Below are 14,968 nucleotides of genomic sequence, written 5' to 3' on the forward strand. Positions count from 1 at the left end.
AGGTCTGGGGATAGCAGGATAAAGTGAGGTCTTGGCCTCAGAAAGAAGAGCTATTGATGGAGACAAATGTCCTGAAAACTCTGATGCTTGCATGAAATAACACCTGAAACATACTGACTTAAGGTACTAAGCCCAGTTGGCTTTGATGTCTCATTGATCACACCAGCAACATCTTCACCACAAGACCTGGGCACTTTTCAGCATTGTGCATTCCAATTTTATTGGCACAAAGACAAGCTGATGGCTGTGTACTCTGTGTAGGCTCTTCTAAATACAGTTCACCTACCTTGGGTATTGATTATGTGCATTTAACATGAGCCTTTTTTCCCCCATTCCACGTATATGAGGGGGTCTTCCAAAGACTCATGAAAAAGTGTATAATAACAAAACTGCATGGATTGCAAACTTTTTTGAACTAAAATAAACTTATCTCTCCATTCCATTTCTCCACAAACTTTTTGTAGTACCTGTATATAAAATTATGCCATTGTTTGTTGAGATGAGAATACATTGAATGCTTCTTGGTCTTCCTTTTAGAGAATTGCAAAGATAAAACTTGACCTTTTCTGTATGCTTTCAAGTTTTTATATGCTTTTGTTACACAGCATGAAAATTAATATGAAATTAACTTTAACCTTAAGTTTATTTAATGAAACTAAGTCTCAAAAAAGCAGCACCAGGATTTCAAAAACTAAAAGCTCCTGCTGGATGAATGGTAAATGTCATCCAAGGTATAGATATTTATTAGAAATGTTAGGAATTTTTAAGCACTCAAATTATTAAACTTAATTTTACCTCATGGATACCATAATTATTTTCTATTTATCAATTATTTCATTTATTCACTTGTTTGATCAATCAATTTATTATTGATTCACATATTGCTACTACTTAATCATGGATAGGACATTGCTACGGTGGGAATGTATGAGTGCACCCAAATTTATATGTTGAAATCCTAACCCCAAAGATGATGGTATTAGCACATGGGTCCTTCTGAGACGTGATTAGGTCATGAGGGAAGAACCCTCCTAAATGGGATTATTTAGAGGCCACTAAGAGCTGCCTGTGCCTTCCACGGGAAGGCACAGCTAGAAGGCACCATCCAAGAACCAGAAAATGGGCCCTCACCAGTGAATCTGCCAAGGTCTCAATCTTGAACTTCGCAGCTTCTAGAACTGTGAGAAATAAGTTTCTGGTGTTTATAAAACATTCAGTTTACGGTATTTTATTATGGCATCCTGAATAGATGAACACAGACACACATTTCAGCAATGAAGAAATCCAAAAGTTATAACATCATATGCCTCTCCTCTGTCCTTTACATGTGAATAAACTCACAGAAAACTCCTTTCTCTAGAAAATCTCAGTATCCCTATTCACATGGCATATCAGATACCAGAGTGGGCAGAGAGAGGTGAAGGAATTGGGAAGTGCGGAGAGGAGGTTCACACTACCATAGGCAGCTAGGCTTCATTTGCTGGCTGACTTCCAGGCTAGTATTTGGTTTCACTCCACTGAAATCTTGGCACCATTACTTAGGCCGTGTAATCATTGGAGGTCATTTAAACGTATCTGAACCCAGAAGCAGATAAGATTACCATCATGAACATACGGAGCCGGTCAAGATAATAGATGTAGGGAGAGGAAGAAAGGGCCTAATCCTGTGAGCAATTAGAATAGAGGAGCCTTTCAGAGCTACTTTCTACTGCCAGGTGGTGAAGCAGGTGAGGCTCTTGGAGTGAAAGGTAGGATCACAGGTGCTCTCAGACTGTTGAGTCCAGTCCTCTGAGCTTATGGAGGAGAAACCTATGGCTGAAGTTCAGAGACTTTCTGCTAAAGCCAAGTCTCACAGCTAGGAAAAAAAAAAAAAAAAGATTGTTGTTTGCAGCCCTTGTTTATACTCCTATGGAACTTTGGTCTATCTACGTTTTACCTGTTGAATATTATGGTTAGTGGTATATTAAGCTTGTGATTATAGAGTGGATTGAAATTATGTTTTTGCAAAAATTATAGGGAAAAAAAGGAAGGAAGAAGGGGGGTTGAGGGAGGGAGATAAGGAGGGAGGGAGGTATGGTTATCTTCTTAGGATTGTACCTATAAAATACATGAAATCTGTTCTCTTTATATTAATAAAAATATATGAAAAAAAAAAGAACCAGAATTCGAAGCTCAGTCTGCTGAGTTGTAACCGACTGATTTTCCTTTTGGCAACTCACTCCTCAATTCAGCATGCTCCAGCCTCATCATGAACTTTCTGTAATCCCATCTATTATTTTGTTCATTCAGTCATTTTAGCAAAAATCTGGAGCCCACTGAATGCCAGGAGCACAAGGGGAACAAGGTACATCAAGTCCCTGTCCCAAAGAAACCTCTATTGCCTTCAGACCCTCCATGTTGCAATATAATAGTTCCTTTCTCTATGAGACATGCGTTACTTTCAGAGGTAAAACATCCCTGTTAACGCTGCCATGAGAAAATACCCCACACACAACAGAACAGGAGGCACAGCCTATAGCTGATTTTGTGTCTAAAGACAGTGAACTGGGATCCAATTGAGATCAAGCTTTGATTTTCAAGTCACAATGAGAATGGACTTGCAGGTGTCTCTAGACTTGTAGTAGAAAGTAGCAATTCTCAAAACTACAAATCTTCCTTGCCCCAGAAGTTGCCTGTTTAAATCAAATCTTTGTAAAGGATGTACTATTATTCCAAATGATTTCATTAAAAAAAAAATCTCCCTCTATTGGGCATCTAAGAAGGTTATATACAAGAAGTTATGGCTCTAGAAGCAATGAAGTTATGTAACCACAAGGAAAAAAAAAATCCTGACAGTTTAAATAGGTTTTCTGTTTTTCTTTCTTACAGGAGACCTAATCTGGCCAAAGCCTAAGAAGATTTGTCTCAAATTGGCAACACAGGCTTAAATAGTTTATTATTTTAAGAAGTGATTTAACCATTTGTAATCCTCATTGGTATTTGAGTTCTTTTCTCCATTGGTGATCATTGTTATCATTGTAACATTTCAGAACCTGTTGGCACCATTGCTTTCCCAATGTTCCCATTGTTGTTTTCAAATAGAAATAAAGGAAAAGCAACTGGCAATGTTAGAAATAACTTCATGAGAATAAGGGAACCCAAATTTATGAGACCTCATTACCCTTGGAAATACAAATCTTTGTTCCTGATGTTGAACACAGATTTCTATGGTAACCCATCTCATAAAGATTCAGGTTCAGGATGAACAAAGTAGAGATTATGTTAATTTTATATGTTTCGATGGAAGCATTGTCAGTGGACAATACTCTTCAAATGAGCTCTCTATAGGTCTGTAGTAGATACAGATGATGTTATTTTAAACACCAAGAAGCAAAATCAACTTTAAAAAAATTTCTAGTGTAGAAGAGTATTTGGACCACTATCAACACTATTTAGTAATAAAATGCATAACTCTGTGCTTTAAAGGATGAGTAACGGGAAGCCACTGTGGAAGTCACACAGAAAGCCACCACGGTTCTTTAGCGAACTGTGGAGCTCAGGTTGGGCACAGGTTTTTCTCAATCACTGGGGATCCTCAGGAATATAGAATAAAGCATAATGAGACAAACCAGGGTCTTAAAAGATAAGCCTAGTTGTGAACAAAGAGGCAGACGTAGCCAACATTCCATATCTTCTACTTGCTGCCCAAGGTGGGAACGGGCTGAGCGGGGGCATGGAGAAAGAATTACCGCTAGAGGTGTGCAGAATGACAGGTGTCTCACGGACACTTTTCTCTTCCTTTTACAGTTTTCCCTGCTTCTAGGGGAATTTTCCATAGTCCAAGGATTAGTTTGGAGATGCTCTCAAATAAATTCAGAAGTTGGGGCTGGAGAGAGACATAACACTGATTCCTCAAATGGGCACTTAGGAAAGTACATGCTGCTTGAGGGCCTACGTGGTGTGTCCAAGCTTGAACGTTTCCGGTGCTCGTCACTAGAGGTCTCCTGCGTTAACTAAGTCTCTCTTTATCCTTTGGCACTCACTGTATGCTAATGGCATGCATGCTTGACACAAAATCTCATAAAATATTATGCTTTAGTGACTTCCTAGTTAAATTTTTATTTTGTTTTCTTTTCTGGGGCCGAGGTACAATTTTGCATTTGATTGTGAAAAGTCTGTATTTTACTGAAAAAAAAAAAAAAAAAACAACAACAACCAAAACAACCAGGGGCTATTTTTAACAATCAACCCATAACTTGTGTTAGTTTGTAACCATACCCAATTTGCAGAAAGTACAGGCAGATAGTGATTCTTATAATGACATAAAAGCAAATAGTAATTGTTTCCCTGAAGGTTTCTTAAGATTTGAAAATGTTTTTTAAAGATCCAAATACATAACATATAAAATACATATATGTTCCCTCTTTGAGACACATTTACTTGTAATACAGTTCCTAATATGTGTAAAGATGAATGTCTGCCCACATATATAAACAAACAAAAACCCAAGAGTCTTCTGAGAACAGAATCCCTGGCCTCTTTCAATATATCCTTATCACATGCTCTGTCATTGAAGATAAATGTGTGTGTGTCTGTATAAAATCTTGGATGGTCTGCGTAAGCACAGGCATTTAGGATAGCATACGGTTTATGGGAGGGAGAGGGAGAAGAAGTGGGATTAAACAATGATATCTCTTCCAAAGGGAGGTAACCCATCAAAATCTCTCCATGACTCAAAGCAAATTGAAACTAGCCTTTAAAACAAGCCAGTCACTTCCAAGCTCTCCTTTGGAGTCTACTATTCACATTGAGTATTTCTAAAAGATCTACAAGTGTATCCTTAACTTTGCTTTTTCAAATAAACAACTCACTCTTTTAGCTAACACTCATACACTCCATCCATCCTAGGCAAATCTTGGCATTTTCAGCACTCCGTCTCCACAGGGACGGCAGCCAAACGTGTACAGCTACCTCAGCATCGTTGGGGGGAAAAGTAACATTTTCCCTTCCACCCCAAACAAAGGTAGGATAGTTACCTTCTACTTTGAAGATAGTGAAATGCGGCCGGCAGTGGAAAGAACCCAACGCGTTGCCTGCGCAGTTCATCCACAGACCCTGGTACACCCAAGTGGCAGTTATCACCGATGATGCTCGGGTGGTCACTTTCCACTCATTGGATGTGGTGGCTGCAACGAGAGCTCCAAACCCTCCGACACCAAACACCAGAGCCGAGATCTGTGCCCCGGACATGTCGCTCGGCCTTCTGGGGTGACACAGTCCAGATGGAGCGCTTAGGTGGTCTAGGCATGCAGCAAACAGGAACTTGGACAAGGATTACAGCCAGCCGTTGGGAGCAGGTGACAATATTTCATGCTCAGATGACCGCAGGAAGCACAGGAACTTAGGATAAAGTTTGACTTTCCAGCGGCATCTTAAAGACAGCCTAATACTATCTTCCAATTTCTTACATGGATGTTTACTAAAATATTATAGATTAATTTAAAAGGTTTTGATTTCACAGCCTTTTTTACCTAGCACCATAGTTAATGCTTAATTTTCAGTTAGCCTGAAGTTTAACGGACCATGCAACTACCAAATATTACAAAGTACAAATTACACAGTAACAGTTAGAGCTTATTTGATCAATTACCTTAGTCTCGCAGGCTTTTGAATCCGTCTCAACAGAAATGGAATCATATTGCAGGTATTCTTCTGTAACTTATTTTTTCACACGGTGTTACGTTTGTGAGATTTATCCATATTAAGGAATGTAGCTACCTTCATTAAATATTATAGCTAAGGGGTGGGTATTCAAGCTAGTGGTTAAGACCCCAGTTAATACACTCAGGTCTCACTTTCAGAGTGCCTGGGTTCGACATAATGGCCCTGGTTCAAATACAGCTTCCTGCCAGTGTGGGCCTTGGGAAGCAGTGGTGATGGCTCAAGTGGTCGGGTCCCCACCACCCACATGGGAGACCTGGATTGAGTTACTTGCTCCCAGCTTTGGCCTTGGCCCAGCCTTAGCCATTGCAGGCATTTGGGTAGTCAATCAAAAGATGAGGGCTCTTTCTCTCTCCCTCTGCCTCTCAAAGCAATTTTTTTAAAACTTACAGCGGAATATAGTACTTCATAAAATCCTATTTATCCATTTCCCCCAGGCTTGAACATGTTTCCCCTTTTCGCTGCAAATAACATTGGCAGAGCTCTAAGCATTTCTCCTTGCACACGTGAGCAGGTTTCTCCAGTATATATTTTAGAAGCAGAATTATTAGTTTGAAGGAAATAGCCATCTTTAACTTTACAGATAATGCTAAATTTCTTCACTAAGTAGTACACCACATTAAAGTCTACTACATTGGATGAATCCTCATTGTTCTACTCCAGATTTATTTTTTGGGCCAGTCTTGAGGGTATCTTGGTATCCATTATGATTGCTAACTTGTATTTTCCAGTTATTAATGACATTGAGCATCTTCCTTGTGTTTACTGGCTCATTGTGTTTTTTGTCTACAATGAAATTTACAACGTCACTCTATCTGTTGTTCAGCTTTCTATAATTTCTCTTTAGTTCTACACACTCAGGAGAGTAGTCTTTAGTTGAAGATGTACCTTGCAGATCCCTTGCCCCTGTTTGTGGTTTGTCTTTACCTGGTGATTTGATAAAGAGTCTTCATTTTAATATAGTCCAATTGATAAAGCTTTTTCTCAATGATTTGTGCTTTTGAGATTTTAAGAAATTCCCCCCTCAAAGACAATCAAAAGTATCAACTCTGTTAACTTTTTATGCCACTTTGATGTGTTAATTATTTCAAGCTGGAGAACACCAGTTGCAGGATGGGACTTCCTCTGACCTTAGTCGGCCCAAGGACAGATCCTCCCAAGGCAGGCACTAGTCTTGAATCCCAATCCTGGGGATCCCATCATCCAGGGAGAATTAAACTCACGTCACTGGAGACTAGCAATCAGCACCATGCCCAGACAGGGTTAACACGGGCTATCACCTCACATCAGTGGAGACTAGCAATCAGCTCCATGCCCAGACAGGGTTAACACAGACTGTCACCTGCTCCTCTGAGAGCCATTCATCCTTCCTCCAAATCACCTGCTCTCCCCTCCCTGTCTATGAAGAGAAAGTAGAAGATTTCAGATCTCAGTGGGTTTTGAGGTCATTCACTTTGCTTTCATGTGATGCCCTGGGATGTAACTGGTTTGGATATCTGTTTCCTGGCCAATCTGTCTACTGTCAGTTTACTTCATAGACTCAATTATTGAACCACTCCGAGCTGACTCAGAAGAGGAATGGCCAGGACTCGAACCCGTGCCCATGTGGTATACTGGGACTGCAAGCTGGCTTAACCCACTGTGCCACAGTGCCAGCCCCTATCTTTCTGTATGTGTGCTTTTCTCTTATTTTTTTTCTTTTTCTATCAGTTTATTTTTTAAGCTCTAATTATTTTTTTTAACTTTTATTTAATGAATATAAATTTCCAAAGTACAGCTTATGGATTATAATGGCTCCCCCCCCCCATAACTTCCCTCCCACCCACAACTCTCCCCTTTCCCACTCCCTCTCCCCTTCCATTCATATCAAGATTCATTTTCAATTCTCTTAATATATACTAAATTGATCTTCTGTATATAAAGTAAAGATTTCAACAGTTTGCACCCACACAGAAACACAAAGTGAAACATACTGTTGGAGTACTAGTTATAGCATTAAATCACAATGTACAGCACATTAAGGACAGAGATCCTACATGAGGAGTAAGTGCACAGTGACTCCTGTTGTTGACTTAACAAATTGACACTCTTGTTTATGGCATAAGTAATCACCCTAGGCTCTTGTCATGAGTTGCCAAAGCTATGGAAGCCTTTTGAGTTCACCAACTCTGATCTTATTTAGACAAGGCCATATTCAAGTGGAAGTTCTCTCCTCCCTTCAGAGAAAGGTACCTCCTTCTTTGATGGCCCATTCTTTCCACTGGGATCTCACTCGTGGAGATCTTTCATTTAGGTCATTTTTTTTTTTTTTGCCAGAGTGTCTTGGCTTTCCATGCCTAAAATACTCTCATGGGCTTTTCAGCTGGGTACGAATGCCTTAAGGGCTGATTCTGAGGCCAGAGTTCTGTTTAGGGCATCTGCCATTCTATGAGTCTGCTGTGTATCCTGCTTCCCATGTTGGATCGTTCTCTCCTTTTTTTGTTCTATTGGTTAGTATTTTCAGACACTAGTCTTGTTTATGTGATCCCTTTGATTCTTAGTCCTATAATTATGATAAATTGTGAACAGAAATTTATCAAATGGACTAGTGAGATGGCATTGGTACATGCCACCTTGATGGGATTGAATTGGAATCCCCTGGCACATTTCTAACTCTACCGTTTGGGGCAAGTCAGCTTGAGCATGTCCCAAATTGTACATCTCCTCCCTCTCTTATTCCCACTCTTATATATAACAGGAATCACTTTTCAGTTAAGTTTCAGCACTTAATAATAACTGTGTATTAATTACAGAATTCAACCAATAATATTAAGTAGAACAGACAAAAAAATACTAAGAGGGCTGATCAAGTGACTGTTTCTCATAGTGTCCATTTCACTTTAACAGGTTTCCTTTTGGGCGCTTGGTTAGTTGTCACCGATCAGGGAGAACATATGATATTTGTCCCTTTGGGACTGGCTTATTTCACTCAGCATGATGTTTTCCAGATTCCTCCATTTTGTTGCAAATGACCGGATTTCATTGTTTTTTACTGCTGTATAGTATTCTATAGAGTACATATCCCATAATTTCTTTATCCATTCTACTGTTGATGGGCATTTAGGTTGATTCCAGGTCTTAGCTATTGTGAATTGAGCTGCAATAAACATTAAGGTGCAAACCGCTTTGTTGTTTGCCAATTTAATTTCCTTTGGATAAATTCCAAGGAGTGGTTTGGCAGGGTTGTATGGTAGGGTTATATTCAGGTTTCTGAGGAATCTCCAGACTGACTTCCATAGTGGCTTAACCAGTTTGCATTCCCACCAACAGTGGGTTAGTGTCTCTTTTTCCCCACATCCTCGCCAGCATCTGTTGTTGGTGGATTTCTGTATGTGAGCCATTCTCACCGGGGTGAGGTGAAACCTCATTGTGGTTTTGATTTGCATTTCCCTGATGGCTTTGATTCTGAACATTTTTTCATGTGCCTGTTGGCCATTTGGATTTCCTCTTTTGAAAAATGTCTATTGAGGTCCTTGGCCCATCTCTTAAGTGGGTTGTTTGTTTTGTTGTTGTGGAGTTTCTTGATTTCTTTGTAGATTCTGGTTATTAATCCTTTATCTGTAGCATAGTTTGCAAATATTTTTTCCCATTCTGTCGGTTGCCTCTTCACTCTCCTGTTTCTTTTGCAGTACAGAAACTTCTCAATTTGATGCAATCCCAATAGTTAATTTTGGCCTTGACTGCCCGTGCCTCCAGGGTCTTTTCCAGGAAGTCTTTGCTGGTGCCAATATCTTGCAGGGTTTCTCCAATGTTCTCTAATAATTTGATGGTGTTGGGTCATAGATTTAGGTCTTTGATCCATGTTAAGTGGATTTTTGTGTAAGGTGTAAGGTAGGGGGTCTTGTTTCATGCTTCTGCACGTGGAAATCCAGTTTTCCCAGCACCATTTATTGAATGGACTGTCCTTGTTCCAGGAATTGGTTTTGGATCCTTGATCAAATATAAGTTGGCTGTAGATGTTTGGGTTGATTTCTGGTATTTCTATTCTGTTCCATTGGTCTATCCATCTGTTTCTGTACCAGTACCATGCTGTTTTGATTACAACTGCCCTGTAGTATGTCCTGAAATCTGGTATTGTGATGTCTCCGGCTTTGTTTTTGTTGTACAAAATTGCTTTAGCTATTCAAGGTCTCCTGCATCTCCATATGAATTTCAGCATCATTTTTTCTAGATCTGAGAAGAATGTCTTTGGTATCTTGATTGGTATGGCATTGAATCTATAAATTTCTTCTGGAAGAATGGACATTTTGACGATGTTGATTCTTCCAATCCATGAGCATGGAAGATTTTTTCCATTTTTTGGTATCCTCTTCTATTTCTTTCTTTAAGATTTTGTAATTCTCATCGTAGAGATCTTTAACATCCTTGGTTAAGTTTATTCCAAGGTATTTGATTGTTTTTGTAGCTATTGTGAATGGGATTGATCTTAGCAGTTCTTTCTCAACTGTGGCATTGCCTGTGTATACAAAGGCTGTTTGATTTTTGTGCATTGATGTTATATCCTGCTACTTTGCCAAACTCTTCGATGAGTTCCAATAGTCTCTTAGTAGAGTACTTTCGATCCCCTAAATGAAGAATCATGTCGTCTGCAAAGAGGGATAGTTTGACTTCTTCCTTCCCAATTTGTATCCCTTTAATTTCTTTTTCTTGCCTGATGGCTCTGGCTAAAACTTCTAGAACTATGTTGAATAGCAGTGGTGAGAGTGGGCATCCCTGTCTGGTACCAGATCTCAGTGGAAATGCTTCCAACTTTTCCGCATTCAATAGGATGCTGGCCGTGGGTTTTTCATAAATTGCTTTGATTATATTGAGGAATGTTCCTTCTATACCCAATTTGCTTAGGGTTTTCATCATGAAAGGGTGTTGAATTTTATCGAATGCTTTCTCTGCATCTATTGAGATAATCATATGTTTTTTCTTCTGCAGTCTGTTAATGTGGTGTATCACATTGATTGATTTGCGAACATTGAACTATCCCTGCATACCAGGGATAAATCCCACTTGGTCTGGGTGGATGATCTTTCTGATGTGTTGTTGTATTCTATTGGCGAGAATTTTATTGAGGATTTTTGTGTCTATATTCATCAGGGATATTGATCTGTAATTTTCTTTCAATGCGGCATCTTTCTCGGGCTTAGGGATTAAGGTGATGCTGGCTTCATAAAAAGAACTTGGGAGGATTCCAGCTTTTTTATTGTTGTGAATAGTTTGAGAAGAAATGGAGTTAGTTCTTCTTTAAATGTCTGGTAGAATTCAGCCGTGAATCCATCTGGTCCTGGGCTTTTCTTTGTTGGGAGGGCCTTTATTACTGTTTCAATTTCTGACTCAGTTATGGGTCTGTTTAGGTTTTCTATGTCTTCATGGTTCAATTTAGGTAGATTGCATGTGTCCAGGAATCTATCCATTTCTGATAGATTTCCCTGTTTGCTGGCATACAACTCTTTGTAGTAATTTCTGATGATTCTTTTTATTTCTGTGGTGTCTGTTGTTACATTTCCTTTTTCATCTCTGATTTTATTGATTTGGGTCTTTTCTTTTTTTAGTTGAGCCAATGGTGTGTCAATTTTATTCATTTTTTAAAAAAACAGCTTTTCAGAAAACTTGGCTGATTTTTTGTAATTTTTTTTTTATTCAATCCTGTTGATTTCTTCTCTGGTTTTAATTATTTCTCTTCTCCTACTAGATTTGGGCCTGGTTTGCTGCAGTTTTTCTAGATCCTTGAGATGCGCTGAAAGCTCATTTATTTGGTGCCTTTCCAGTCTCTTGATGTAGGTACCTATTGCTATAAACTTTCCTCTCAACACTGCTTTTGCCGTATCCCATAAGTTTTGATATGTTGTGTTGTTATCCTCATTTACTTCCAGAAAATTTTTGATTTCTCTTTTGATTTCTTCTATGACACAGTGTTCATTCAGGAGCATGTTGTTCAGTCTCCATGTGTTTGCATACTCTCTAGGGATTCCTGAGTTGCTAATTTCCACCTTCATTCTGCTGTGGTCTGAGAAGCTGCATGGTATGATTCTAATTCTTTTAAATTTGCTGAGACTTGCTTTATGGCCTAGTATGTGGTCAATCCTAGAGAAGGTTCCATGCACTGCTGAGCAGAATGTAAAATCTTTAGATGTAGGATTGAAAGTTCTGTAGATATCTGTTAGATCCATTTGGGCAATAGTGTCGATTAAATCTGCTGTTTCCTTGTTGATCTTCTGTCCAGATGATCTATTTCTGAGAGTGGAGTATTGAAGTCCCCCAGTACTATTGTATTGGAATCTAAGTCTCCCTTTAAGTCTCTTAACATATTTTTTAAATAAACCGGTGCCCTGTAATTAGGTGCATATACATTTATAATAGTTACATCTTCCTGTTGAATTGAACCCTTAATCATTATATAGTGACCCTCTTTGTCTCTCTTAACAGTTTTTGTATTAAAGTTTATTTTGTCTGATATTAATATGGCTACACCTGCTTTTTTTGGTTTCTGTTGGAATGGAATATCTTTTTCCAACCTTTCACTTTCAGTCTGCATGCATCTTTGTTAGAAAGATGTGTTTCTTGTAGGCAGCAAATAGATGGGTTTTGTTCCTTAATCCATTCAGCCAGTCTGTGCCTTTTAACTGGAGAGCTAAGTCCATTAATGTTCAATGTGACTATTGATAAGTAGTGACTTTGCCCTGCCATTTTCCCAAAGATATTTTCTAGTATATGCCTTGAGCTTCCTATGATCTTTTACTGGCAGGTTTTCTTCCTTTACCTTCTTTCATATTGATGGCCATGTGTCTGTGTTTCTGTATGTAGCATATCTTTAAGCATTTTTTGCAGGGCTGGACGAGTGGCGACAATTTCTTTCAATTTCTGTTTGCTGTGAAAGGTCTTTATTTCACCTTCATTCACAAATGAGAGCTTTGCAGGATATAATATTCTGGGCTGGCAGTTTTTCTCTCTTAGTACCTGGGCTATATCTCGCCATTCCCTCCTAGCCTGTAGGGTTCCTGACGAGAAGTGAGCTGTGAGTCTAATTGTAGATCTGACATTTCTCTCTTGCGCATTTTAGGATCTTTTCTTTATGTTTCACTGTGGTGAGTTTAATTACAACGTGTTGTGGTGAGGATCTCTTTTGGTCATGTTTATTAGGGGTTCTATAAGCTTCATGTACTGGGATGTCTCCGTCCTTCTCCAAACCTGGGAAATTTTCTGCTAGTATCTCACTAAAAAGGCCTTCTAATCCTTTCTCCCTCTCCATGCCTTTAGGAACTCCTAGAACCCAAATGTTGGGTTTTTTGATAGTATCCTATAGATTCCTGACAATATTTTTTAGATTTCTAATTTCCTCTTCTTTTCTTTGGTTTGACTGTATACTTTCCTGTGCTCTGTCTTCTAAGTCCGATATTCTCTCTTCTGCTTCACTGATCCTGTTTTTAAGGCTCTCTAATGTGTTTGTCATTTAATCTATTGAATTCTTCATTTCATTATGATTTCTTGTCACTATCACAGTTTCATGTTCTACTAGTTGTTTCATTTCATTTTGATTCCTCCTTAATATTTCATTTTCACGAGAGAGATTTTCTATCTTGTCCATTAAGGATTTCTATAGTTCAAGAATTTGTTTTTGAGAACTTCTTAATGTTCTTATCAATTTTTTGAGATCTGCTTCTTGCATTTCTTCTATCTCATCATCTTCATAATCTTGAATTGGGGTGTCTTTTTCATCTGGGGGTGTCATAGTGTCCTCCTTGTTCTTGTTACCTCGGTTTCTGTGTTTGTTGTTTGGCCTATTGGAGATATTCTTTGGTTTCTTCGCTGTGGTGTTTTCTCATTATACTTTGACTCTAGATTAAGTGGACTGTCTGCCGTGATGAGTGTGGCCAAAGAGCTCTGTTTGGTTCTTCAGGGTTAAGGGGGTGCCAAAGGTGACTCACCCAGATTATTCTCTCTCTCAGTTTTTTTTTTTTTTTTTTTTGACTCAGAAGGGAAGTAATTCCACACAGCTGAGTGGAATTGAGGGTAGTTGATGTATGAAATCTGGCCCCTATGGGTATTCGTCTGCTCTTCCCCAGGGACCACACAAAGGGTTTATGCAGCCCTCAGTGTGGTCTCAAATTTCTCCACAGTCTCTCACCGGGTTGCCAAGGTTACCGAGTTTGTGTACTCGGTGAATTCTCTTGCCCACCCTCAGATTTTCACAGTCTCAGTTCATTAGCTCCACACTTTGACTAGGTCCTAACCTCCTGTTATTTCTCCCCACCAGAGTCAGGTTTTTCTGCCTGGCTGATGGCGGGCGCCACTTTATGTATGTCCAAAATGGCACCTGCTCTTTGTCTTGCTCAGCTTTGTAAGGTGAGTGGAGAGAGAGGCTAGTGACCATGCCGGTTCCCCTTATTTATTCGTTTTTTTTTTTTTTCTCTCCTCCAGTCAGCCTGGTGAGCTTTCCCCAGTGGGGCTTGCAGCCTCGTTCCCTCTAGGCTCTTTCTGCCTTTCCCCACCAATGTCTCAGGTTACCGAGGTTTTTGTCTCACCTCCCCTTCCAGCACTGGCGCACAGACTCTGAGGCTGGTCTTCCGCGCTGTGGGCGTCCTCGTTCTCCCCAAAGGTCCTCCGTGTCACGTCCACTAGATTCGGAAGAGTTTCCTCTGCAATTTTTTCCCAAACCTTTTCCTAAGACTACAGTAACTCCACTTTTATTGAACTATCTTTTCCCAGACTATCAGTGCGCGCCCTCACTATTTCGCCATCTTATTTTCTCTTATTTTCATCTTATTTTTTGGCCCCCAAAGAATTCTTTACCTTCTTACCAACTTAGGTAACTCACTATTTAAAAATATTTTTCAAATCTTTTTTTAAGCAATTTTAGATGTTTTGTACTAGGAGGGTTGTGTCAGATTGTCAGATGTCTAACCCACCCTATGTCAGAAAGGAAAGTATCCAATGTTGCAAATGAAACAATTTTTTTTTAAAATTCTAAAAATTAAATAGCAAATCAGGAACTGAATCATCTCAAAGAAAGGAAACCCTGAAATTTTGGATTTTTGAAAATTTTTGGTGCCATGTATTCTCAATTCATATACATCTTTCATTCTTTCATTTTTAAAAAAGATTTATTTATTTGAATGGCAGAGTTACGGGGGAAGGGGGAGGGAGGAAGAGAGAGGGAGAAGCAGAGTGGTATCTTCCATCTGCTGGTTTACTCCCTAAAAGGCCACATCTGAAGCAAGGAGCTTCTTCCAGGTCTCCC

General features: G+C 39.3%; 1 protein-coding gene across 1 annotated transcript in view; it reads right to left on the reverse strand.

Annotated features, from left to right (window-relative positions):
* CLDN10 (claudin 10) overlaps positions 1-5,229 on the reverse strand; it is a 130,030-nt gene extending 124,801 nt beyond the window's left edge. Inside the window, exon 1 of the mRNA XM_062195275.1 lies at positions 5,016-5,229. Coding sequence (XP_062051259.1) covers positions 5,016-5,229 — 214 coding nt within the window. The remainder of the gene's footprint in view (positions 1-5,015) is intronic.
* Positions 5,230-14,968: the final 9,739 nt, after the last annotated feature.

This window comes from Lepus europaeus, chromosome 6 (genome assembly GCF_033115175.1).
Source record: "Lepus europaeus isolate LE1 chromosome 6, mLepTim1.pri, whole genome shotgun sequence".
NCBI lineage: Eukaryota > Metazoa > Chordata > Mammalia > Lagomorpha > Leporidae > Lepus > Lepus europaeus.